The following is a 24389-nucleotide window of genomic DNA, read 5'->3' on the forward strand; positions in this document are numbered from 1 at the left end:
ACCTCAAAACACTATATTGATGTTTTAAAGCACAAATACTATATTGAAATGTATTTATAGCTAATTTACTAGACAAAGGAAATGTAAAGATTCTAGGAGCAAGTTGAGCTATCATTTGAAACTATTTTTACCCTTCATGTATCTGTATACCAATATAAGGGAGTCAGGTCTCTAGGACTGGAGTTTCAGAGGGTTGTGAATGAACCCAGGTCCTCTTGCATGAACAGTCAGTGCTCTTAACTGCTGAACCATCTCTGCAGCTCCCTCAATATAAACTACTTAAAATATACTATTTTAAATTATATACCAGCAAATTGTTTAAGGATTATGTAAATCTAGAGTTTTAAGTTAGCAACTGAATATCAGAAACATCATTAAACAAGATTGTCTGCCCATTAGTAATTTTTCCTAGGTGAAACTGTTTGGATTACCTAAGAGTGCTTGGTGGAATGCTGATGCTCCAAGCAAGACATTAAAAAAAAGTAAGGTGTGTAAACTGAGTATCCTCAGTAACATCATCTGTAATTACATATGTAATTTGTAGCTGTGCATCTTAGCACAGCACTGGTGGTGGAGGCAGAGGCAGATCTTCAGGGGTTTGAGGCCAGCCTAGTCTAAGGAGCAAGTTCTAGGTTAACTGGACTAAGTAGTGACACTGTCTTAAAAAAAAAGAAAAAAGAAAAAAAAAAGATTCTGGGTGGTGGTGGTGCATGAATGGCTTTAATCCCAACACACACAGGCAGATGCAGGCAGACCTTTGTTGAGTTTGAGGCCAGTCTGGTCTACAGAGTGAGTTCTAGTACAGCCAGGAATATAGAGACCCCTCCCTCCCAATTAAAAAAACAAAACAAGACCCAAAACACAGAGCAAATGATCTACCACAGAACCCATTTCCACTCCTAAGAGTGTTTTCATTTTCATTTTGAGATACAGATCAACCCCAGGGACTTGTGCCTATTAGACAAGCATTCTGCCACCGAGGTATATATATATCCCCAGCCTCAAAATCTCTCTCCTTATAAATTTATAAAATATAAATTTATATATTTATATAAAAAAATAAAAACTAGGCCAATGGTTGGCTTTGTAACCTGAGTCAAGTAACAGCTACTACTCTGAGATTGAGTAATTGCTCTCTGAACTAAGTCATCATAGTTTGTTGCATCCAAGAGTCTATGAGGCCCTGAATATATCTGTAATCCCAGCACCCAAAAGGTGACAAGTAGAAAGATGAGAGGATTGAGGACAAGCTGGGCTACACCTAGGGAGTTCCAGATCAGCTTCAGCACACGGCAAAGCCTTGTCTCAAAATAACAAAAGCCAGGCATGGTTGTGAGCACCTGTGATCCATGATACTCAGATAAGACATTCAAAGTTCAGAGCCACGTAGGCTATGCGATGAGTTCCAGGCCAGTCTAGGCCACACACATATAGCAAGAACCTGCCCCCCACAAAACACTAATAAAAACAATCATTCTAATTTCACTAGGCACATTTTGCATTTCAGGTGTCAAAATCAGGAAAGATATACTGTAAATCAAAAAAAATTTAGTTTCACTGATAAACAGCAGAAAAGGAACATATACAATATATTTTAGAAATTTATATTTTTAACCTATTCAACAGTTCCTTTGAGTAAGATTAAAAAAAATGGCTACAAGAAATATATAAGTTACAATCTATTTTATTGTCTTAGGCCTCACATCTATACTCATACAGATGTATATATACACACAAATCATTTCTCTTATCAATTCTTCAAATATTAATTGCCTCTAACTATAACAAGCAGCTTTTGTAAAGATGGAGACACACACCATTTGATTCAACGATCACTTTAAAAGAGAAAAACAAAAGTTCATTTTCCAATTTAGATTTCATCCACTATGAACAGTTCCATTTTATTTTAGGATAAGACAAGAGTTCATTCCCAAACATTTGTTGTACTTTTCTTTGTTAGGAACAAGGAAGTCTGCTCTGTGATGAACTTGTTCCAATGAAAGAAAACGAGTTCCTCAACTAGAGCACGGGTCTTCTGCAAGTCCCAGCGGGTGACGGAACAGCTCTTTTTTTTTTTTAAGGCAAGGTCTTGATATGTATGCAGCACACAAGCTGACCTCCAGCTTTCAATTCTGCTGCCTCAGCCTCTGCATTAACTGAGATTACGAGTACACATCATCTCACTCAATGTAGTAGCAGTCTTAATTTCCTAAAACTATTGTTAAGGTGTTGGTTTTAGTCGTTTTGCAGATGGTCCATCTGAGTTAGTTCTACCAGAGTTATTTTCATCTTCTGCATCATCTTCATCATCACCTTTTAAAATAAATGTTTGTTGTATGACATTATGTTAAGTGGATGAAAGAAATACAAAAAGGTAGTGACTGATAAGACCATTTCCCTTTGGAGACTGGAAAAAAAAAAAAAAGAAAAAAAACCTACACATACCTTACATTTTATAAATGCTAGAAGCCAGTAGGATTGCTCAGTGGGTAAAGAACGCAGTACAAGTATGGTGACCTGAGTTCAATCCCTTTAACCCAATAAAAAGGAGAGAGCCCACTCTACATATGCAACATGCTACTCACATACACATAAAGTGAATTTTTAAAAACTTTAGGAATTTGTTGAGTGTGACAGCCTTTAATCTCAGTGCTTGGGTGGCAGAGACATGCAGATCTAAGTTCAAGCCAGCCTGATCTACATAGTAAATTCCAGGGGAGCCAGGGCCACACAGTAAGGCCACATCTCAAACACAAAGTAAACGTACACATCACAGCACTTGGGAGGAAGCAGCAGGCAAATCTGAGGCCAGCCTGTCTATAATGTAATACTGGCCCCCAAAGCCTGGTTGCCTCAGGGATGAGAGAATCCTAACATACATCAAGTAATGATATATGACCCTGCTCCTTATTTTAAAACTATTGGTTAAATAAAGATGCCTATAGCTAGACAGAGGAGAAATAGTTTCGGTTCTCATGGATTGAGGAGAACCATGAGAAAAAAGATAGAAGACACTGTGGGGTAGGTGAATCATGAAAACATGGCCAGGCCATGAGGGCTAGACAGTTGGAGTTAAGAGCTGTCCAGATGGAACACAGCAAGTTATAACTCGTGGTTATTATTGGGGAAGTGGATAAGAATAGCTTAGAAGGGAGATAAATGCCCAGCTCTAGTGCATTAAAAGCATATTATAAAAGTTTGTATCTTAATCTGAGAACTAAATGATCTAAGGTGGAGTAGAAATTTCTAATATATCACAACATATTGGCCCCTAACATGGGGTACCAATTTGTAGAAGCCTGATTCCAGTTCTTCTTCCTAGACTAATGATCCCAGAAATGAGACAGACTCAAAATATATGTACAAATACTTTGGCCACATAGCTAGGCTCTTCCAAGATAACCTATTATTTTAACCTACATTCTGCCACATGTATGGTTACCTGTGTTTGGGTACCAAGTGTCCCTCTCCTTGTATTTTCCTGGGTGAATCTCTCCCCTGCACCTTGCTCTATCCCAGAATCTTTTCTGCTTCTTGGATGTCCCACTTCTATTTCCAGCCTGAGCCATAGACCATACAATTGTGTATCGATGCATCCATACAATACACAAGATACTCTCTATTCCTGGGCTACATAGAGAGGCCTGTGTGGTAGTTTGAATGGGTATGACACCTATAGTATCAAGTATTTGAATGCTTGACCCATAGGGATTGGCACTACTAGGAGGTGTGGCCTTGTTGGAGGAGGTGTGTCAATGTAGAGGCAGGCTCTGAGGTCATATATATATATATATGTTTAAGCCATGGCCAGTGGGATAGTTGTCCACAGATTAAGATGCAGAACTCTCAGCTACTCCAGCACCATGTCTGATTGTACTTAGCCATGCTTCCTGTCATGATAATGGATTTAAACCTCTGAAACGATAAGTCAGCCTCAATTAAATGTTTGCCTTTATAAGAGTTGCCTTGGTCATGGTGTCTTTTCACAGCAGTAAAACCCTAACTAAGACAGGTTCCATATTTACAACAACCACGTTGTTCCTTCCAGTCTTACAACTACTAGTTTACTTTTAACCTCCATAGATTTGCCTATTTTGGATATCTCATACAAATGAAAACAGAGTGTATAGCCATTTGTGCCTGACTGTTGTCTTAGAATTCATTACTGTTGTAGCGTGAATCCACATTTCATTCCTTTGTGTGTGTGTGTGTGTGTGTGTGTGTATGATGTATATTTATGTACCTGCCATAGTACACACAGAAGTCACCATTTCAGTATAGGTCTTTACCATCCACTTTAAGAAAGGGTCTTTCTTACATACATGAAGTTTCCTGGCTCTTCCTTTCAAACTCACTGCAAGGGTACTGGATCACAAGCACATGGTGTTATATGGCTCTGGGGAGTCAAAGTCAAGCCTTCAAGTCTGTGCAGGTAGCTTTACTTTAATTGTTGAAGATTACCTAACAATCTCCATAGCCCAATACTTCATTTTACACTTCGACTATTATTTATCAATTAAAAGAATACTTATGCTTAATGGGCATTTGTATTATTTCCATTTTATAGCTACCAGTGAACAGTGCTGCTACAATCAATGTATTGAGTTTCGGTATAAACATATTTCCAGATAACCTGGAGAACTAGTGGTTTAATTATGGGGTGGTATGGTTAAGTTTTTAGGAATTCTAAAGTGGACAAGCCATTTTGCACTTACACCAACAATGGCCTATCATACCTTAGTATGACGGCTAATCTTGGTTGTCAATTTGCCTGGTCCATGTGAAAAGATATGGAAGGAAGCATTTGCTTTCTGTCTGCTTGCCCTCACTCTGACCAGCAGAATAGAACTAGTTGACTGAACAGAATAGAAGTTCATCTATTCTGTTACCGAGATGCCCAAGATGCTTGTTTGTTGGTGCCCACTTCTTTAGGGTTCCAACATGGACTGAAAACTTGCAGCCCTCTTAAGACATTTCAGGGACTCTAGTACCTGATTGGGACTGTTGAGACATCCAGTCTCCTGGACCAAACAACTCCCAGATTTTCTGTCAGAACTTTTTGGACCATAGGCCATAAGCCACTCTATACACTTGTTCTATCTGTTTTGCTCCTTTGAGGAACCCTAATACATCTAGCTAATCCTTTTTATTGTTCCTTTTAATGACAGCCAATACCTATATTATAAAGAAAAAAGAAGTACAGTTAACCTGCAATCTCCTCTGCAGAAGAACTGACTCCTTAGCTCAGGACAATGAGATATCTTGGTGTTCATTTCAAGATTAAAAGTAAATTTAACAAAGGTCGAGTGTGGTGGCACACTTCTTTATTCCTGGCACCACTGAGGCAGAGTCAGGGAAGTCTTTGCAAATTCAAAGCTAGGCTGGCTTAACAGTTATATGGTTGACAATGTCTACAAAATAGTTTTATTCCTATTAACAGAGCTGGGGCTGGAGCGAAGGCTCATGGTTAAGAGCACTGCCAGCTTTTTCCTTGCATGCACAAGGTGCTCTCAACTCTGGTTCTAGGGGATTTGATGCCCTCTTCTGGCCTCTGAAGACACTGCAATAAGTGGTGTACAGACATGCATGCAAGGTAAACATCCATCTTTAAAGACAAACTCCAACCCCCAAAAACCTAACAGTTAATTTCTACAACAGTAGAGGGGGTGAAAGAAAGTAAGAGCAAGAGGAAGGGAAAGGCTGTGATGCTTTTGGACATGATGCAGTCTTTACACTCTGGCAGCAGCCATGTTTACCAGCACAGGATGGCAACCTAAACATTCGATCATGGAAGGGAGAGGGGCCTATGACGTGCCACCCATCCCAGGGGAGCGTTTGGCAGTTAATGGGGGGTGGGAGTGGGGAGAGTCATTGTTTTTCAGTGGTTTAGTCACTGCTGATTTCCCCTAGTTCCTGTAAATAACCCACCCATGCTCATACAAATATCCTTAATAAACTCAGTGACAAAAGGCCGGAAAGAATAGGAGCCCTATTGGGAAGAGGTTCAGCGGGGGATAGAAAGAGAAAATAACCAGAATGTATCACATACACGAATGAAACTATCAATTAACTAAAAAATACCAAAAAGCAAAACTAAAAATCCCCTTTACTTTCAAAACAATACCTACAAAACTGAGAGGAAAAGTGGGTCTAGATCATCTGAAGTTCTTCTCATTCTGTCAAATGTTTTTCTAATTTCACTTCTTTTCCTCTTTCAACAACCAGCTCCAAAGTCCCGCCCTTTCGGTCTTCCTGTCAGCTAGCAATGGTACAGACCTGCCACGTTTTCTCGAGCAGGTCTGCCTATCTCAATCCTTTGCGGTTTTTGTTTTTTTTTCCCCAATGGAGTCGAGCTGACTTCGAACGTTGTCCAGTCCCTAGTCCAACGCTCACCACGTTTTGGTGGTATAAATGAAAAGTCGCGAAAACAGGGGCAGTGGGAGATCAGACAAAGAGGATAGAGAGGAATAACGATTTTTAGAAGCGACTCCTCCCCCAGGTTCGCCTTCTCTAGGCTGCCCTTCACACTGCCCGCCCCCGCCAGAGTCCCCAGTCGCCCCGCCCCCGCGCTCACCATCCAAAGCGTTGTCCGGATCTTCCGCCACGCCCTGTGCGTCCTGCTCCACTAGGGTCCCGAAGAACTCCGCTACCAACTCCTTCATCCGGACCACGCCCGCCGACAGGCTCTGGAGAGGGTCCGCGTCGCCCGACGCCTCACAGGACACTTGTAGCCGCTGCGGCTCTCCGTCACAACCGACGTACTCGCCAGAAAGCTCCATGGCGACCGCTCAGCTTCAACAGCGCGCCAGAGAATCGCCACCCGGAAGCGGAAGCCAGCCCGCCGCCGGGGCGGGCGGGAGAGGCCAGTAGAAGGGATGACTTCCGCTTTCCCTGAATTGCTCCGCCTATTTTCTTTCATCTCCTTCCTTGGGATTGGCTGTCTGGTGCTCCGGCCCCTCCTTCTCAGGACGCCCCTGGCGGTCACTTTTCCCGCCTCCACTTGGGCCACGCAGCGGAGCCCGGTGACGGTTGAGGATGGCCGGAGCCGAGAGCCCCGCTGGGTGCCAGGCGGAGCTGGAGCCCGTGGTGTCGCTGGTGGACGTGCTCGAGGAAGACGAGGAGCTGGAGAATGAGGCGTGCGCCGTCCTGGGCGGCAGCGACTCGGAGAAGTGCTCCTACTCGCAGGTGCGCGCGGCCCGGCTCTTCCCGCCGCCCTGCCTGTTTCCCTCTGGCTGCGGCCGGGCTGGCTCCGGGGCGCCCCTTTTACTCTGTGCTTCCATAGCCCCGGCTGCCCTTTGATCCTCAGCTTGTCGCCATCAGTTCTGTCCCTCTGTCCTGCTGGCAGTACACTGCAGGCTCCGGTCCTGGAGCATCAGCTCTGTCCTCCAGTTGTCGTCTCTTGGTGGCCTGCTTTCTACGAGATTATATTCTCGTGACCTCTCAAACCCAGATATTCTTCGCCCCATTTCTCCTACACCTAAAGAATGTTAATTAGGGACTAGATGGGAAAAAGTAAAGGGAAAGTGAGCCGGACTTGAAAACTTCCGGTGAGGGTGGGTTTCTGGACACTCCTGCAGTCTAGTTTAACTGCTAGTTAACAGCTAGCTGGTGACCCCCCTTCCGGTTAAATGAAGTTCCATGTGTATGTGCTGTGTGACACCCCCTCTCCCTCTGGAGTAGATTAAAGCCAGAACATCAGGTGGCTCTGGAAAACCAAAGAAGGAGAAAAGGATCTTTTTTGGCGTTTGTGCGACGTTGTGAACAAGAGTTTGAGGGGTCGAGATGTAGTGTTGACTGACGCATACTGTACATTTAAGTACTAAAGTGGAAAAGAGTGGGTAGGAAGGAAACGTAACAAGGATGAGAATTGGTGGAAGGAAACAGGCTCGCTATGCCCATGGGTGGAGAGGAAGATTGAGGAAGGAGTGAAGGGACTTGGAGTTATTGTGTAGTGTACACTGAAGTCATAATACTATTGGTTTTCGTTGACCAAGTTGGTTTGCATTGCAAAACTGTTGGATTGTCGAATAAATCTTGTATCGCAGAAAAAGTCATTGAATGGTTGCTTGGCTTTTAAATCATGAAGGATCACTGTTGGGTTTCACCTGGACAAAGGGGCTGTGTATATAACGTATTAAAGTGCATGGTGGCCTCCAGGTTCTCCCTGCCCTTCAGTCCCTTGCCGAGCCCTCCTGGCTGGCATACCCAGTCCCCTACCCCAGGCTTTTCCAGCTCCCTCCGCTTCCCTTTCCTAAGTAATCCGACCGTTTTGTTGAGCCAGCTCTCCTGGGTCTCCAGGCTGTGGCACCTGGCTTCACATCCCTTCTTGCCCTTCCTCTCTCTTCTCACAGGGCCCAGCTCAGGGTCGTTGAGACTCTGGACTCTCCCAGGTGTCCCTGCCTCTATGTTTTTCCTTTCATAACTTTCTCTTCCATCACACCAAGGACAGGCATGTCCTTTCCTTTTTACTTCTTTTTTCATTTAGTGATCACCAAATCACACACACCACCCCTTCCTTGGAAGAAGGAAAGAAAGGTCCTAAGTCTTTATGTAAGCTGTTTATTAATACACTTAGCTTTATAAAATATTAACTAAAATTGTTGTTGGAGATAGGATCTTATGTAGATAGGATCAATCTGCCTTGAATTCCTGATTCTCTGCCTTCACCTCCCAAGGTATTACAAGTGTGCACCACTATGTTTAGCTTAAAGTCTTGTTTTGTTTTGTATTTTTGTTTGTTTTAAATTTTGCTTTCATTTTTTTGAGACAGAGACATATTGTATGGTTCTAACTGGTCTGAAACTCACTGTAGGCTAGGCTGGCCTTGAACTCACAAAGATCCACCTCCCTGCCAAGTGTTAGGATTAAAGGCCTGGTCTTAAGTTTTTGTGTTTTAAATATCTCATATCTCTATTAAGTATAGATATTAATAACCATAATAATTATTATTTTAGCTTTTTTGAGACAGGGATTCTCTGTATAGCACTGGCTGTCCTGGAACACATTCTGTAGCCTAGGCTGGCCTGCCACTGCCTCTTGAATGCTGGGATTAAAATTGTGCACCGCTGCCACCACCACCTGACAGTACTTTTTAAAAGTATTTGTGTGGATATGTGCATGTGGGTGCAGGTGCCCCTGAGAGCAGAGGAATGGAACCCCCGGGAGCTGGAGTTAAGGGGGCGGAGCTGCCAGTGTATGTACTGGGAAGTTAGTGCTGGTTCTCAGAGAGCAGAATGTGCTTTTAACCTCTGGGCCATCTCTAACTTCAAGCCAATTAAAAAAGCTTATTTACTGCTTTGTGTGGGCATGTGTACCACTGAACATGTGCAGACAGACATCAAAGAACAACTGTGGAATCCGTTGTTTTCTCCACCTTTCTATGGGTTCTGGAGATGGAACACATGTTTCCAGGGTTACACAGCCACAGAGCTACCTCACTGCCCCGGCAAATTCCTTAGTAAAACAGGAGCACATTAAAGTAAAATAGACATTTGTGTAGTTGGACTGGCAAGAGAGCTCGGTAAGGTACTTGCTGCACAAGCAGGAGGGCCTGTGCTCTGTCCCCATAAAAACCTGGCGCTTTGTGTGCTGGTAATCCCCCTTCTGGAGTGGTATGTGCTCCTGACCAGCATTTCTAAGTTTAGCTGTTTTTTTCCTTCAACTTTTAATCTTTAAGTATTTTAAACCTACAGATAACTTGAAAGAATAGTTTGGATATGTGTATACCTTGTGAATTACTGCTTTTAAACACTTGCCTCTGTTGAATGTACTATCCCTTCTTTGTACTTCATTACTTGACAGTAAGTAGTTGGCATCACTACACTTCCAGATGTCTCCCATATATCTCTCCCCAAGTTAAAATGATTAATTTTTCTCAATGGTTGAATTATAAGCATTTTCTAAAATAAAAAAAGTGTGCCAAGTGGTGGTGCTACCTGAATTACCCAGCACTCAAGAGGCAGAGGCAGGAGGATCTCTTAGTTCAAGACCAGCATATTCTACAGAGTGAGTTCCAGGACAGCCAGGGCTACACAGAAAAACCCCTGTCTAGAAACCCCCCCCCCAAAAGGTGTATCACTCTCTTAAACCTATGTAAACTCACTTATTCACAGATTTAAACTTCTTATTGCTATAAGAAAAATGACATCAAAAACAAGTATCAGTATAGACCTGGGGTTTGGAATTGTGTTTTTGATCCTGTGTTAGTTAACTATTTTCTTCTTTTTTTGGGGGCGGGGCTGGCCTTTCAGGGCTCAGTGAAGAGACAAGCACTGTATGCTTGTAGCACCTGTACCCCAGAGGGAGAAGAGCCAGCCGGGATTTGTCTGGCATGCAGTTACGAATGTCATGGAAGTCATAAACTATTTGAACTGTACACAAAAAGGTAATGCTTTTTCTGAGTGTCTTCTAAATGTTTAAATTATTCTGCAGCCGCAGTGGCTGCTTAATCTTGCTTTTTATTCAGAGTAATTGTGTGTTGGTAAAATTTAATATGGGAGGGTATTTTTTTTCTTTTAAATTTTTAATTATGGAGACTACCTCAAACTTCTCATCTTTTCCTTTTATGACTTCATTTGTTTGAGAGTGATACAGATATTTGTTTTTTATGTATAGTGATGTCTAGAATTATAATTTGTAACTATCTCTTGTTGGAAAACTTGAACAAGACACATGAGCATCAAAAAGTCATCATTTGGATTCTAGAAGTTAGTCAGAAAGGGAGCTATGGTTAGTACTCAAAGAGTGATTCATTTAGAAAGAAAATGTAAATATATATTCTTTTTGTTTTAATAGAAATTTTCGTTGTGACTGTGGAAACAGCAAGTTTAAAAATTTGGAATGCAAATTATTTCCTGTAAGTAAGCACTGTGATTACAAATGTACTTGGTGGGAGTGGGGATGGAGAGGTGTCTCAGTGGCTACGAGCACTTACTGCTCTTCCTATGATCCAGTTCAGTTCCAGCATCCATAGCTACCTGTAAGTTCAGCTCCAGGGGATCCTCCTCCCTCTCTATATAAATAAAAGTAGATCTTTTTTAAAAAATGAACTTAATGAGTGGAGGTTGGTATTTACCAAAGTGTAAAAAAACTAAAATATTTTCCACTTACTTGTGAGGATTTTTACTCTTATTTGGTTGGGAAAACTGCATAATGTGTTGAGAGTCTACCATATACATTGCAGTTAATAGTACAGGTCTGGGAGGAGATGTTCTTTGGGCTGATTTTTACTTGGGTTGGTCATCGGTGCATGCTGAGGTTTCTAGAGCAAAGCATGTGACTGGATGAAGAGCTATGCTAAGAACCTGTCTACAAAACAGAATCAAACAATGCTTTCAAAGAAGCTGTAGGAAAACTGCTCATGAAGGAGAAAGGATGGAGAATGCCACATTATTAGTTTATCATTGCTGAAATGTCCATGTTTCCTCCTTTAAGTTTATGACTAATTTTTGATATTTTCCTCCTTTTGCTCCCTAGTCCTGAAAGTCTTGGTAGTCACTACTCCATTTTAGGAAATGTCTGAGGGCTAGAGAGAGGACTTAGCAGTTGAGGGCATGTACTGTGTGCTTCAGGAGGACCTGGGTTCAATTCCCAGTGTACAACTGCCTGTAACTCCAGCTCCAGGGGATTTTGACTCCTTTAGCCTCTACAGGTACTTGTACTTAAGGGCTCAAACTAAAAAGAAGTGAAGTGTGGTGGGGCATGTTCACCTGTATTCTCACAATTGGGGAGTCAGAGACAGGTGGATCTCTGAGTTCAAGGCCATCCTGGGTTACACAGTGAGTTCTAGGTCAGCTAGGGCTGTACTGAGAGTCCCTGTCTCGAAAAACAATTTTAAAAAGTTTCTTGAAATCCCAGGCCAGTGACATTTTACATAAACTGCATACACACACATACACACACACACATACACATACATAGATATTGTTTTTTATTATATGAGTATATTAAATAAATTTCTCCCAGTTGCTGCAAAGAAGATAGAGAAAATAAGGGTTTTTTTTGTTTGTTTGTTTTATCTCTGTAGCTTAAAAAAATTACTTGTTTAATAGTGACCTTTTTGTTGTTGTTGTTACTTGAAAGTTAATGACTAGTTTGTAGGAAGATACTTAATGCAGAGATTTTTTTTTTTTTTTGATTTATTTGTTTATTATATCTAAGTACACTGTAGCTGTCTTCAGACACACCAGAAAAGGGCACTGGATCCTGTTACATTGGTTGTGAGCCACCATGTGGTTGCTGGGAATTGAACTCTGGACCTCTGGAAGAGCAGTCGGTGCTCTTAACCACTGAGCCATCTCTCCAGCCCATAGAGATTTCTTAAATGTATAAATTTTATGGTGCATAACCTAATAGTAGACCAGTATATATACTGAAATTTATTCTCTTTCAGGACAAATCCAAAGTAAATTCTTGCAATAAGTACAATGACAACTTTTTTGGATTATACTGCATTTGTAAGAGACCTTATCCTGATCCTGAAGATGAGGTAAGAGAATCAGAAGTTTGAACTCGAACTGGGGTTTTGCTGTTGCTGTTTGTTTTAGTTTATGTTTGTTATTTTTGTGTATCATAGAAATAAAATATTGGAGAGGACTTTATTTTCCCACCCTCAGATATTTTCTAAGAAATCACAGCTTCTTTCCTCTGAAAGAAAATAAATATAGAAACAGGCATCTTTTAAAATTTCAGTAACCAGTGTAGGCAAAATCCCAGAGTCATTAGTTATTCTGTGCATTCACTTCTGCAACTAGCCCTTTAGATCAGCTTCTGCAGCGAACAGTCTACAGCCCATCTGGATGTGGTGGTCATGCCTTTAGTCTTAGCACTCAGGAAATGGAGGCTGGTATTCAGTCACAAGTTCAGGATCAGCCTGATCCACATAATGAGTTCCAAGCCAGTCTGGGCTATATAGTGAGATCCTGTCTCTAAAAGGTAAGAGGAGAAAACAGATGCCAAGTCTGCTTTGTAGCTTCTGTAAGTCAGTTAACTGCTCTAGCAGAGTGGCATGTCTAGATGGTCATCTTCAGGCTACATGCACATCCTCAGGCATCTAACTCTAGAGCACTCCCGGTGTTATGTAAAAGCACAGCTGTTGGTGGGTCTAAGAGTATTCTATTTGTATTTAACATTGTAATTGTGACTCCCAAAAGAGTTCAGCAGTAGTTATTTTGATAGTATTCTTTCTTTTTTCTTTTAATGGTGAAAAAAATGTATATATTTAGAATTAGCCAGCTGTATTGGTTTGGATTGCCAATCAGTTGCCAACTTTGTTGGCAGCATCCAAAGCATTATAATCAAGAGTCAACCGAACATAGCCCTCTTCCTACCTTCTCCCCATCAGGCCTTATCAGGACATTGACTGTGGCCAGCCACATCAGTGTCATAGCTATTTGATCTGGTGCTTGTTGGCCTTGACATCCACAGTGAACGCAAGTATGTTGTCTTTCATCTTCTTGTAGCTGACTCAGTGGTCAGAGGGAATTCGATGATGGCATAGTGGTCAAGTTGTTTCTCTCGTCTTTTGATAGTATTTGTATCTTGGGCTGCAGGAAAGTGGGTCAAATGTAGGTCTTCTTTTTGTAGTTGTGGACACTTTTTGACACAGCCATCTTGGCATTCAAGGCCTTCACTTTGGCTTTGACTTTGGCTTTGGGGGTGGGGGCAGGCACTTCTTTGATTTCAGTGCCATCTTGGCAAAAAAAGTGAGACCGTCTTAGTGTGTTGCCCTGACTTGTCTTAAACTCATCTTCAAGTGCAGGGCTCCTTTGGCAATTTTTGTTAACACTCTTAACTCCATGTATTACCAGTCCTTTAAAATAAACCACATAGGATGTGTACTATTAGTTCCTTTAGAATTGTTTTATTTTTATGTATGTGAGTGTCTTATTCATGTGTATGTAGGTGTACCAAGTGGATATCTGGTGCACATGGAGGTCATCAGAGCTTTGGATACCCTGGAACTAGAGTGTCAGCCGCTCTTTGGGTGCTGTTAACTAGTCCAGGTTCTCTGCAAGAGTAGCAAGTGTTCTTAACCACTGAGTCATCTCCCTAGTTGTGAATGAGATTACACAGTTTTCTGAGTTTTGGGGATAACTATAATATCTGCACTAGCTTTCCATATCCTAAGCAAATGTCTTGTTTGTATATTTACTGATCTGAAAGAGTACTTTGTGCATATAGAAGAGTTAACTCCCACCTTTCTGGCTTTTTAATCGTCTGGGACCATAATTATTGAAACAGATTGTATATAAAGGGAAATTTGAAATGTCTTTAACAAATATCTCTTAGAACTGGATATTTTTAAGAATGGGGTAAAATATTTTTTAAAGTACTTTTGAAACAGAAGACTCCCTCCCCGCCCCCCAGTGTGTAATAAATTAAGAGACAGAAAACAAAACAAAGCTTGTATTATCTGTCCATCTGTCTGTCTGTTAAGAAAACACCGCAGTAAAGGGTCAGGGAAACAATACAATGTTAACTAGTTGGTATGAAAACCTAAGATAAATAGAAAACCATCCCCCCATACTCTACTTTTGGTGAGTAATTTTCCTAGTGTTGGCTATTAAAGAGCTTTGATAATCACTTGTAAACTACTTCACGTAGAATGGGCTTGTCCTCTTGACCGTTCTTACATGGATAGGCTTCTCAGAGAGCTGCTAGACAATTACCTAATTTTTAATTCTACTGTGGGCCAGATTTACTTTCATACCCTAGAATTCAAAACAGTCATTAACAAATGTTTTTTTGTCAGGTTCCAGACGAGATGATACAGTGTGTGGTCTGTGAAGACTGGTTCCATGGCAGGGTAAGCAAGACTTTGACCCTTTAAGATTTGTCTCCCCCGCCCCGAGCATAATGGTGCATGCCTGTCATTCTAGCACTTAGGGGGTGAGGGAGAAAGATCAGAAGGTCAAGGCCACTCTCAGCTACTCGAGATCCTGTGTTTAATAAATGGGGCTGGGAAATTGCTCACTGGGTCAAAGAGCACACCTTTAGTCCTAGTACTTGGGAGGCAGAGACTGGCTGACAGCTGTAAGTTCAAGGCCAGTCTGGTTTACATAGCAGTTTCCAAGTCTGCCAGTGCCTACATAGTAAAACCCTGTCTCAAAACAATATTTCTGTTTTATTTTACATTCCTTTTGCTGAGGATGTGATCAGTGTATTTTTGCACTACTGTTTGTAAAACAACACATGCTAGAGGACTTGGCGATCACAGGAAGCATCTGGGTTTCTATATCCACAGCATCTTGGTGCCATTCCCCCTGAGAGTGGTGATTTCCAGGAGATGGTATGCCAGGCTTGTATGAGGCGCTGTTCTTTCTTGTGGGCTTATGCTGCCCAGTTGGCAGGTAAGTGTTTCTGTGAGGTTGATGTGACACAGTTTTGTGCTTGTGAAATGTGTGTGTTCAATTGAAAAATTTTAGTAGCTATTAAACTGGATTTTAGAGAGATCTAGAAACAGCCAGCGATGTCCATCTTCTATCCAGTGCTTTTAGACTGGTTGGGAGCCCGCCAGGAAGAAATGTGAACTTGAATAGCGTGATGCAGAGTATTGATGTGACAGAGTTAAAGAACGTGCAGGAGGTTGGATTTGGATGGGATTTTGAAGGACAAATAGAACTAAAGTATGTAGTTAAATATATGACATGTTTTAAAGGGATTAGCATCATAATTCTGAGGGTTATGACACAATGCCTTAGACTTATCAATAATGGATAAATAGTGCTCACAGTTCTTAAAGCTGACAATAAAGGTCAAGGTGACTGATGTGAAGGCCATTCTTTATACACGGGACTTTCTGTGTGTCCTTAAGCCATGGAGAGAACATACATTCTCCTCTAGGAATGTTAATTGCAGTATGTGACCTAATCACCTTCTAAAAGCCATAGCTTTTAATACTCTGTGCCGGAAGTTGACTTTTAACATACGGATTTTGTGATGTGTATGCATCCCACCCATAGCAGATGGGGAAACAGCATGTTATGAGGTAACACACCAGGAAACAGTAAAAACACAAGCTGTTGGGGTGGGTAACTCTGATTGCTGGTTCCACTTACACGGGGCATATTTTCTGCTGTGCCATCTTGATTTTCTGACTTTGACCATACAAGCTACAAGCAGTATAGCTGTGCCTAAGATCTTCTCCTCCACCAGCAACCTCAGACTTGCTGTGGTCACAGCCCCTTCTCTTCATTCTCCTCCCAGGTACCACTCCATTTGCAGACACTTGAGCTATATGTATTTCCCACAGGGTTTTCCTTTTTGCTTTTGCTGGTTGGTTGTTCTGTTGTATCTTTAGTCCTAAGGATCAAACCCAGATTCTCACATGTGCTAGGCAGGAGCTTTCCACTAAGCCTCCTCCAGCACTGTTTGGCTGTTTTTTCAAGGTAGGGTTTCTGTGTCATAGAGCCTGGCTCTGTGTCAAACTCCTGGATCTTCATGCCTCAGTCTGGGTTTTCTTTGTCTTTCTCTTCCTGTCAGGTGCTTTGTGCTAGATTGCAGCACCATTACCCACCATTAGATCCTTTGCCATTTGTCTCAAGGCTATCCTTTCTGACTCCCTCTTTTCAACTAAAAACTTAGGTTTTCCCGAATTGTCTTTTTCCTGTTTTTAGTTAAATCCCTTCCCACTGCCTTGTTTCTTTCGTTAACCTTTCTTTTAACAGCTGTGGTATATTCTTTATGCACATGGTTCTTAGGTAGGGAAGCATATTTTAGTGAACCATTTATTTAGCTAGGCAGGCATACCGGTAAGAATGCTAATTCACTTCTTGTTGTTACAGAGATTCTGGTTGCCTTGTACCTAGTCTGAGATATCTGAACAGTGTGATTTCTTGGACCGAGAGTTCTATGGACAGCTTTGTTGTGTGTGTCTCATTGAACCCACAGTCACCAGGACATCTGCTGAAGATGAAGGGCCGATGCTGAGTGTTGCAGGGATGGGAGATCAAGATGCTGTCAAGCCTGAAAATGGAGCTCACCAAGATAACACTCTGAAAGAGGATGCTCCAGAACATGGAAGGGGTGCTAACAAGGTGAAAGCTGAGCAGAAGAGCGAGCCCTGTGCCAGCTCTAGTTCTGAGTCTAACCTCCAGGTAGTGTGTGGAATTCATGTCTGGAGTGGAACAGGGCTAGATGATGGCATGACCAGCTGAGGGCTTGGGCCTGGGCTGGGGAGGCGTCTGTGTTGGCAAAGTGCCTGACATACAAGTGTGAGGGCTCTAGTCTCTTGTACCCATGTGAAGAGAACAAAATGGCCAGGTTGGGCATGGTGGCACTTTGATCCTAGTACTTAGAGACAGGTAGGCAGGTCTCTGAGTTTGAAGCTGGCCTAGTCAACATAGCAAGTTCCAGTTTAACCTGAGCCGCATAGTGATACCCAGTCTGAAACCACAACAAAGCCTTGTGCAGTGTGCATCTGAATCCCAGTGCTGGGGTGTTGGAGACGAGGATTCCTGGAGTTTGCTGACAGACATGCTAGCCAATCAGTGAGGTTCAGTGAGACCATATTTCAAAAGATAAAGTGGAGAAATGCAGGCAACGCACCCTCACACATAATAAAATTATTTCTTTAAACTTAAAAATACAAAAACTCACTTCAAAACTTAATTTTATTTCAGACAGTGTTTAAGAATGAAGATATCAAAACCGAGCCTCAGTCTGGCTGCAGACTTCAGGAACTCCAAGCCAAGCAGTTTGTAAAGAAAGATGCTGCCACCTATTGGCCCTTGAACTGGCGCAGCCGACTGTGCACCTGCCAAGATTGCATGGTGAGTGTCTGGTTCCACTTGATGTTCACAGATTAGACGATGCAAGACTTATTCATGTATCAGTACAAAGTTCAGGGGACACTGATTTCCTGTGGGTCAAATTTATAAAGTCATACTTATAGACTGAGTTCTTGTAGGGGAAAGTAGGCATTATGTGATACTTATATTAAGTTTTAATAGAAAACAGTTCTGGGGCTGGAGAGAGGGCTCAACTCATAAGAGTGCTTACTCTCAAAGAGGATCCGGTTCAGTTCCAGCACTCGCGTGGTGGCTCACCGTATCTGTATTCCAGACCCAGAGGTTCTGATGGCTTCTTCTGGCTCTGTGGGCGCCTACCTTCACACAGTCACACTGACATATGTCTAGGGAAATGCCCATGCATGTAAAAATAAAATAATTTTAAAAACCTACCAGTTCTTTTCTTTGTATCAGAATTGCTTAGAAGGCTAAGAGCTTGGAAATTAGTAAATGATTTTAACTTCAGACTACAGAGACCAGATTTCCTGTGGAAGTTGGAAGATTTCTAAAAAAAATCTGAGCCAAAAGTATAACTTTAATAGACGACTTTGAAGCTCACAATTTTCTAGGTGTGAATTTTAAAAATTTAAGGTCATTATTTATTCTCTTCAATTTGACTTTCTGAAAATGAGGGAACTGGACTTTTTTCTATTTTGAAGAAAATGTACGGAGAACTAGACGTCCTGTTCCTGACAGATGAATGTGATACAGTTCTGGCTTATGAGAATAAAGGCAAGAGTGACCAGGCAACTGATAGAAGGGACCCTTTAATGGACACCCTTAGCAGCATGGATAGAGTCCAGCAAGTGGAGCTCATTTGTGGTAAGTACTGTTCATAAGGTTTTCTTCATTATGCAGGACAGTATATAATCATCTATGTTTCTAATTCTAACCAAATTAGAATTCTATAGTAGACCTTAGCTACTGTTTAATTTTTTAATAATGCTGAATAGTTTAGTTGCTATTACCAATGGATCATTAGCATTTTACGCTAGAACAATGTTTAAGAAACCAGTTTCTGCCAGGTGGCAGTGCTGCACACCTTTCATCCCTGCACTTGGGAGGCAGAGAACTTTTTTAAGTTTGAGGCCAATCTGGTTTACCTAGTGAGCTTCAGGACAACATAGAGAGACTGTGTCAAAAAGGCAGGCAGGTAAGGAAGGAAGGAAGTAAAAGAAAGAAGCCACAGCATGAACTATTTTAACTAAGGGTAGATAATAATAGAGTGTTTCATCCTTTTAGAATGTCCACTGAACATCATATCTCCCTTAGGGAAGTGGTAATTTTGAGAGTCCTTGGGTGCTTGATGCTTTGTAGGAAATCCTGAAACCCCAGCATGCTCTGGTGATTCAGGGTTTCAGTTGGATTTTCCACTTGGATTCCACAACTTTTGTGTCCCTTTTATAGCACTGATCGTTTCCCTTACTTGTAACCAGTTGTGTTTTTTTTTTTTTTTGTTCATTAGATTAACAACTTAAAAGTTTTTTTTTAGTTGGTGTAAAAGTAATAGACTTTATTATGATATCATTCTTTTTTGGGTGAATTTATGTGCACTTGCAGACTCTAAGAACATGACTTTTTCAGTGATGGGGCTGTATCTAAGAGATTCATCAGCTGTGGTAGTGATTCATAAAGATTCATAAACTTGAGTGAACATATGAGCTTAAAGCTGTTTAATGAGGTTGGTGGAGATGGTGGCACATTCCTGGGAGGGAGAGGTAAGCTGGTCTCTGAATTTGAAGCCAGCCTGGTTACTACTCACTATAGAGTGAGTTCCAGGCCAGCCAGGGTTATACAGAGAAACCCTGTCTTAAAAAACAGAACAGCAACAACAGAAGCTGTCTGATGAGTTTAAGGTTAGTTGAGGGGCCTGAGGTGTCTGTTTCTTGTAAATATTAAGACCCAGATAGCAAAATGAGGGAAGCCAGACTTGAGAGGAGTGGGGAACAAGGTTCTGTGGGGGAGGGGGAATGGGAGAGTGGGGGAAGGTGGTAACATTTGAAATGTAAATACATAAAATATCCAATAAAAAAGATTTAAAAAATTAGTCTGAATAGAGAGTATAATGCCATTCAGTCTGAAATATTAACACAGTCACTGAGTAATGTTTTATTATTGGACACATCACTGCCATATTACCAAGATCAATATGTAGATAGTGTTCAAACTTTAACCATGTTTCCCCTGGACCATGAGTATCCTGATGCAGGGATAATGCAGGATTGATCACCACTGTATTGTCATTGGCACAGCATCCAGCATAAAATCAGTAAATGAGAAATGTTACTTGAACTGAAGATGAAACAGCAGTCTTGGATTTACAGTAGAGTGCTTTATTAGGTTGTCTTGTATTTATTATGTATTTTTCCTTTTTTAGGTTTATTGTGGGGGAAGGGGACAAAAAGGGACGACAGAGACTAAGGGGGAAAAGAGAAAAAAGAGAGCGTCTTGTATTTTTAAATGTATAAAATAATAAGGATCATGATAAACAGATAAAGAAAAAGAAAACATTGGTATAAACGGTAAAACACTTGCCTTGCAATGGCAAAGGTTTTAAAGTCTGTGGCCTATGTGAATTTGAGTTATTTTTGTGCTTTTGATTTAGAGTACAATGACTTGAAGACTGAACTTAAGGATTACCTGAAGAGATTTGCTGATGAAGGCACGGTATGTTGAGTTCAAGAATCTTACTCATAGCCTTTTTGGCTTGAATGAATTGCTCATTTTCTTTAAAATGACTCAAGGTACATTTTAAAAAAATTGTTTTCTTTAAGGAAAGAACTTTATTCTTCCTCATCGATGCAGAAGAGAGCACAAACCCAAGCTGAGTGTGGCAGTGCACACCTTTATTCTCAGCACTTGGGAGGCAGAGGCAGTGCATCTCTTTGTGTTCCAGGCCAGCCAGGACCACATAGTGAGACAAGAAAGCACAAACTTAGAGCAGAATACCTTGTTCTGTTGTGCTGTGCAGACCAGAAGGAAAGCTGTGCTGCTGAGCATGCATGTGACCTTAGGTCTCTCAGGTCACTGTGTGAGGACTCTGATGGTCCAGCTGATTCTTACCAACAACATACAGTGTGCACCATAGACTCTAGCTCACCTGATCTTCAAGTGGCTTTGCTAGATAGGTGCTGCTTTTATTCTCTTGGGCACATGCTGAGGTAGATGGTACAAACTGAGGTTTGAGCCATTCCCCCTCTGCTGCCTGGCTGTGTGACTGAGTGGTTAGCCTCTGTAGGCCTTGGTGAGCATTTCTGTAACAGGTGGTGGTAACTATACACTAAAGTACAGAGACCTTCATCAAATGTGGTTTTGTCCTACTGCTGTGCAAGGAAAGCATTGCCACCGAGTAAAAACTGCTCTGAGGTGTGAATCTGTGACTTTGGTATGTACACCACAGTCTCAAACAGCAGTGAACTCATCCACATTTAATCCTGTGGTGAGTAGAAGGGTGCCTGCAATTCTTGTTTATCTTGTGGTTTTTGAAACTGGGACACATTAGGTAACCCAGGCTGGCCTTGAACTTGTGGCTGTCTTTGTACATTAGGATCACAGACTGTGCCACCAGGGTAGCTCTCATACCTCAGGAATTAACCAGTGGAGTCCTTTTGTTTGCTTGTGACCTTGGCCTGCTGTTGTTATTGTAGAATGTAGCTCCCTTTCAAATCTTGGCTTTTCACCAACAGGTTGTTAAGAGAGAAGACATTCAGCAGTTCTTTGAAGAGTTTCAGTCAAAAAAGAGGCGGCGAGTGGATGGTCTGCAGTATTACTGCAGCTAGAGTGGAGCGCCTGCTTCCTCAGTCAGGTTCACGGATATGCCACTGTTCCGGAATAAAAGAGACCTGTGTCACACTTGGTTCCCTTTCCATCCTCCTGTGGCCTCAGGCTCCCTTCTCCTAACAGTAGCTGCAGTGTTTACACTGGTCTCTCAACAAGCATCCTTTATGACTCGGCTCATTCCACAGACCTCAGCTTTCCTGTCCAGGATACCAGGATTTTTGCTTATGTTTTAAGAAGTTTGATTTGATCTTGAGAAAGCAAATTAGCTTCTTTTTTTGCACTTTGTTCCATGACTTCCAAATGTGTGTCTATAGAGCTGTTGCTTTCTGGGTCCTCTGTTTGCAGGTTCTCTTCCTGTCAGCCTGAACCTCTGTGGCACAGTCCCCTCTCTGCCCCCATGATCACGGTGCCTTGGGTCAAAGCTTCCTCAAGCCTGCTCTGCCAGTCCTCTCAGTGCTGAGGTTTGATCATAGCTTGAAGTGATTGGAACTTTTCTCTGTACCAGCCTTCAGAGTAGCCAGGACTGATGTTGATGTCTGTTGGAAGTTGACTCTTGGCAGGATTGAGGAAGCAAGCCTTTGTTCTGAATTTCACTGATTAATTTAATTACCATTCTAATGGCCCTTAAACTTCAGCGTCAGTACTGTAATGCTCCCAGGGCTTCCGGGAAATCCACTCATGTGAGTCCCTTTGTTGCTGCCTAAACATGACTAGATCCTACCCCTGACATGTGGGTGCTTTACAGTCTTCTGCTTTCTTACACTATCAGGGATATGCATAAGCATATATTAAAAATGGACCTATTTTGCTACTGTTCTGTTAGGAAAATGTTATTGGAACCCCAGTAAGTTGTTTTTCCCTTTGAATTTGTGCTGAAGGCAAAGATACTTAGTGGTAGTAAGTGGGGCAGTGGCAGCCTTGGAAGAGAGATGGAGGATTCCAGTCAGAGCCCTCAGCTATGTACATGTTGAGTCTTTGTATGTAAACAGTGTGCACAGCCCTCCCTCCTGAAGGTCTTCATGAATTGTATAAAATCCTGTTTTTGAGGGAAGTCTTTCAGATGGTGTGAAATCTTTTTAAAGCTCCCTCAATCTATGTAGAAACATCTTTTGATCCACAAAGAGTCTTCCCTAGCACACTGTGAGGTACATTAAAGACATTTTAGGCCACATATTGGTGGGGATACTTTTGTGTGTGAGCAGCATTTGTGTGCATAAATATTCTCCAGTTCCTGGACAAGATGAAGTAGCCTACAAATAAGGCCTCAGGAAATGGCATGGCTCCTGTACTGTATACAGCCTGTACCTTCTAGTGACAGATCCTGTGAAGACTGCTATGTGGAGCTGGAAGGTTCGCCGGCTGCAGGCAAAGCCTGTGTGCACTGAGCTGGCCTTCTGGATAGGGTTCAGTTAAAAACCTTGGGTGCTGATAGCCCAGGGAACTTCCAAGCCTGTGGATGTTTTGAATTTGAGAGTTGCACTTGCCATGTACCAGCATGTCCTCAAAATTTGTTTCTTCCCAGATGTCAGATTTAACTACCAAAAAGTTCCTGTCTGCCCTTGATAGGTCAGAACCAAGGCTTAGTAGCAGTGTCAGTAAGTAGCAAAAATACAAACCGCCAGTGTTGAAGGGCTTGCCTAAGAAAGGTTCCCCACTTAACCAAAAACCTCTTTTTGTACCTGTTCACAACTAGTTTTCTTACTGACAATTCTCATAGAGGTGGTTTGGGCCAAAATGTGGCAGTTGATATTAATGCATGTTTTATGCAGAAAAAAAAATGTGATACTAGTTGCTTTTAAGGAATTCTGGCATTGTATGTACATTTTTGTAGAAATTATTACTCAACATACTTCAATCAGGTTTCTGTAAAATCCAAATTAAACCAATTCAAAATAACCACTTTTCTGATTGTTCTTGATCCTGTTTCTGTTTAACTCCTGCCTAAATTCTGATCCTCCTACCTAAATCTACGAGGCCTCTGTCTGCTGGTGGTGTCTGCCCAAAGCTTTCCTGGTTCAGAATGGGAGGCAGTTCATTTTGTGCCCACTTCTTTATGTCTTAACCCCGCTGAGCCATTCCCCCAGAGCCAGAACCCATTTTATAAAGAAGCAGCATAACCTGAGTTCATACCTAAAAATGAGTATGGTTGTACTCGTATTTTGGTAGCCCCAGTCACTGTTGATAGACATGAGGGTTGCAGGGGTACCAGCTTAGGTCCAAGTTCAGTAATGGATGCTGTCAGAGAGATGGGGGAATGATACTGCCCACAGTCAATTAGGTGAATGAAGTGTTCTTTCTCATCCTTGAGCTGTTCCTGTAGTTAAAATCCTGATGAAGGCATTCTTGGAACCAGGAAAGGTGCCCTTGGGTGTAAGCCAGGAATGCAGCAAGTTACTAGCAGTCTGGATAGGATGGCCAAGAAAAGGGACCCAAGCTTTAGAAACTACCAAGTGTTTCAAATCATTTGGTTCTGTATTTCTAGTAGGGGATGGCAGTCTGGAAACTGGGCTAATGATGTGCCAGGCATCCTGACCAAGGAACAGCAGCAGATGGACATACTGTACCTGTCAAATGGCCTGTACATTCCTAGGTTTCTGGTCAGACATGAGTGCTGCACTCAGTTACTGCAGAGACCTATAACTGCTCAGTGCTGAGAATGTGTGACCATTAAATGAAGATGTCCAAGTGCTCCTTAGTGGCAGAAAGAATTAGCATGGAGGATGGGGTGGAGTGATGCAGGCATCACTTGAGTCAAAACAACAGTAGATGAAAATGATTTCAGAAGTAAAGTAGTATTTAGTCTTTTTCCTCTAATTTGAA

General features: G+C 41.9%; 2 protein-coding genes across 2 annotated transcripts; one reads left to right on the top strand and one right to left on the bottom strand.

Annotated features, from left to right (window-relative positions):
* Positions 1-1436: 1436 nt before the first annotated feature.
* On the bottom strand, positions 1437-6809 carry GON7 (GON7 subunit of KEOPS complex). Its single transcript, XM_080933211.1, has 2 exons — positions 6575-6809; positions 1437-2313 (listed from the first exon to the last, which is right to left on the bottom strand). The coding sequence occupies exons 1-2, from the start codon at positions 6777-6779 to the stop codon at positions 2222-2224; spliced, it is 297 nt and encodes a 98-aa protein (XP_080789337.1). The 5' UTR covers positions 6780-6809; the 3' UTR covers positions 1437-2221.
* A 196-nt stretch (positions 6810-7005) lies between these two features.
* UBR7 (ubiquitin protein ligase E3 component n-recognin 7) lies at positions 7006-23399 on the top strand. The gene is made up of 11 exons (XM_080923020.1): positions 7006-7185; positions 10251-10384; positions 10795-10855; positions 12392-12487; positions 14753-14806; positions 15245-15350; positions 16891-17096; positions 17622-17771; positions 18449-18611; positions 20395-20456; positions 21476-23399. Exons 1-11 carry the CDS (start codon positions 7036-7038, stop codon positions 21566-21568), a joined length of 1275 nt encoding a protein of 424 aa, XP_080779146.1. The 5' UTR covers positions 7006-7035; the 3' UTR covers positions 21569-23399.
* The last annotated feature ends 990 nt before the right edge of the window (positions 23400-24389 follow it).

This window comes from Micromys minutus (genome assembly GCF_963924665.1).
Source record: "Micromys minutus genome assembly, chromosome: 1".
NCBI lineage: Eukaryota > Metazoa > Chordata > Mammalia > Rodentia > Muridae > Micromys > Micromys minutus.

What these genes read in the sequence shown, in the direction of transcription:
- GON7 (XM_080933211.1), bottom strand. Translation starts at nt 6,779, where the DNA reads ATGGAGCTTTCTGGCGAGTACGTCGGTTGTGACGGAGAGCCGCAGCGG. An exon ending in TCCGGACAACGCTTTGGATG is followed by an intron (nt 2,314 to 6,574) that starts GTGAGCGCGGGG and finishes TTATTTTAAAAG; the next exon opens with GTGATGATGAAGATGATGCA.
- UBR7 (XM_080923020.1), top strand. Translation starts at nt 7,036, where the DNA reads ATGGCCGGAGCCGAGAGCCCCGCTGGGTGCCAGGCGGAGCTGGAGCCC. An exon ending in TTATGCTGCCCAGTTGGCAG is followed by an intron (nt 15,351 to 16,890) that starts GTAAGTGTTTCT and finishes TTGAACCCACAG; the next exon opens with TCACCAGGACATCTGCTGAA. An exon ending in GCACCTGCCAAGATTGCATG is followed by an intron (nt 17,772 to 18,448) that starts GTGAGTGTCTGG and finishes TCTATTTTGAAG; the next exon opens with AAAATGTACGGAGAACTAGA.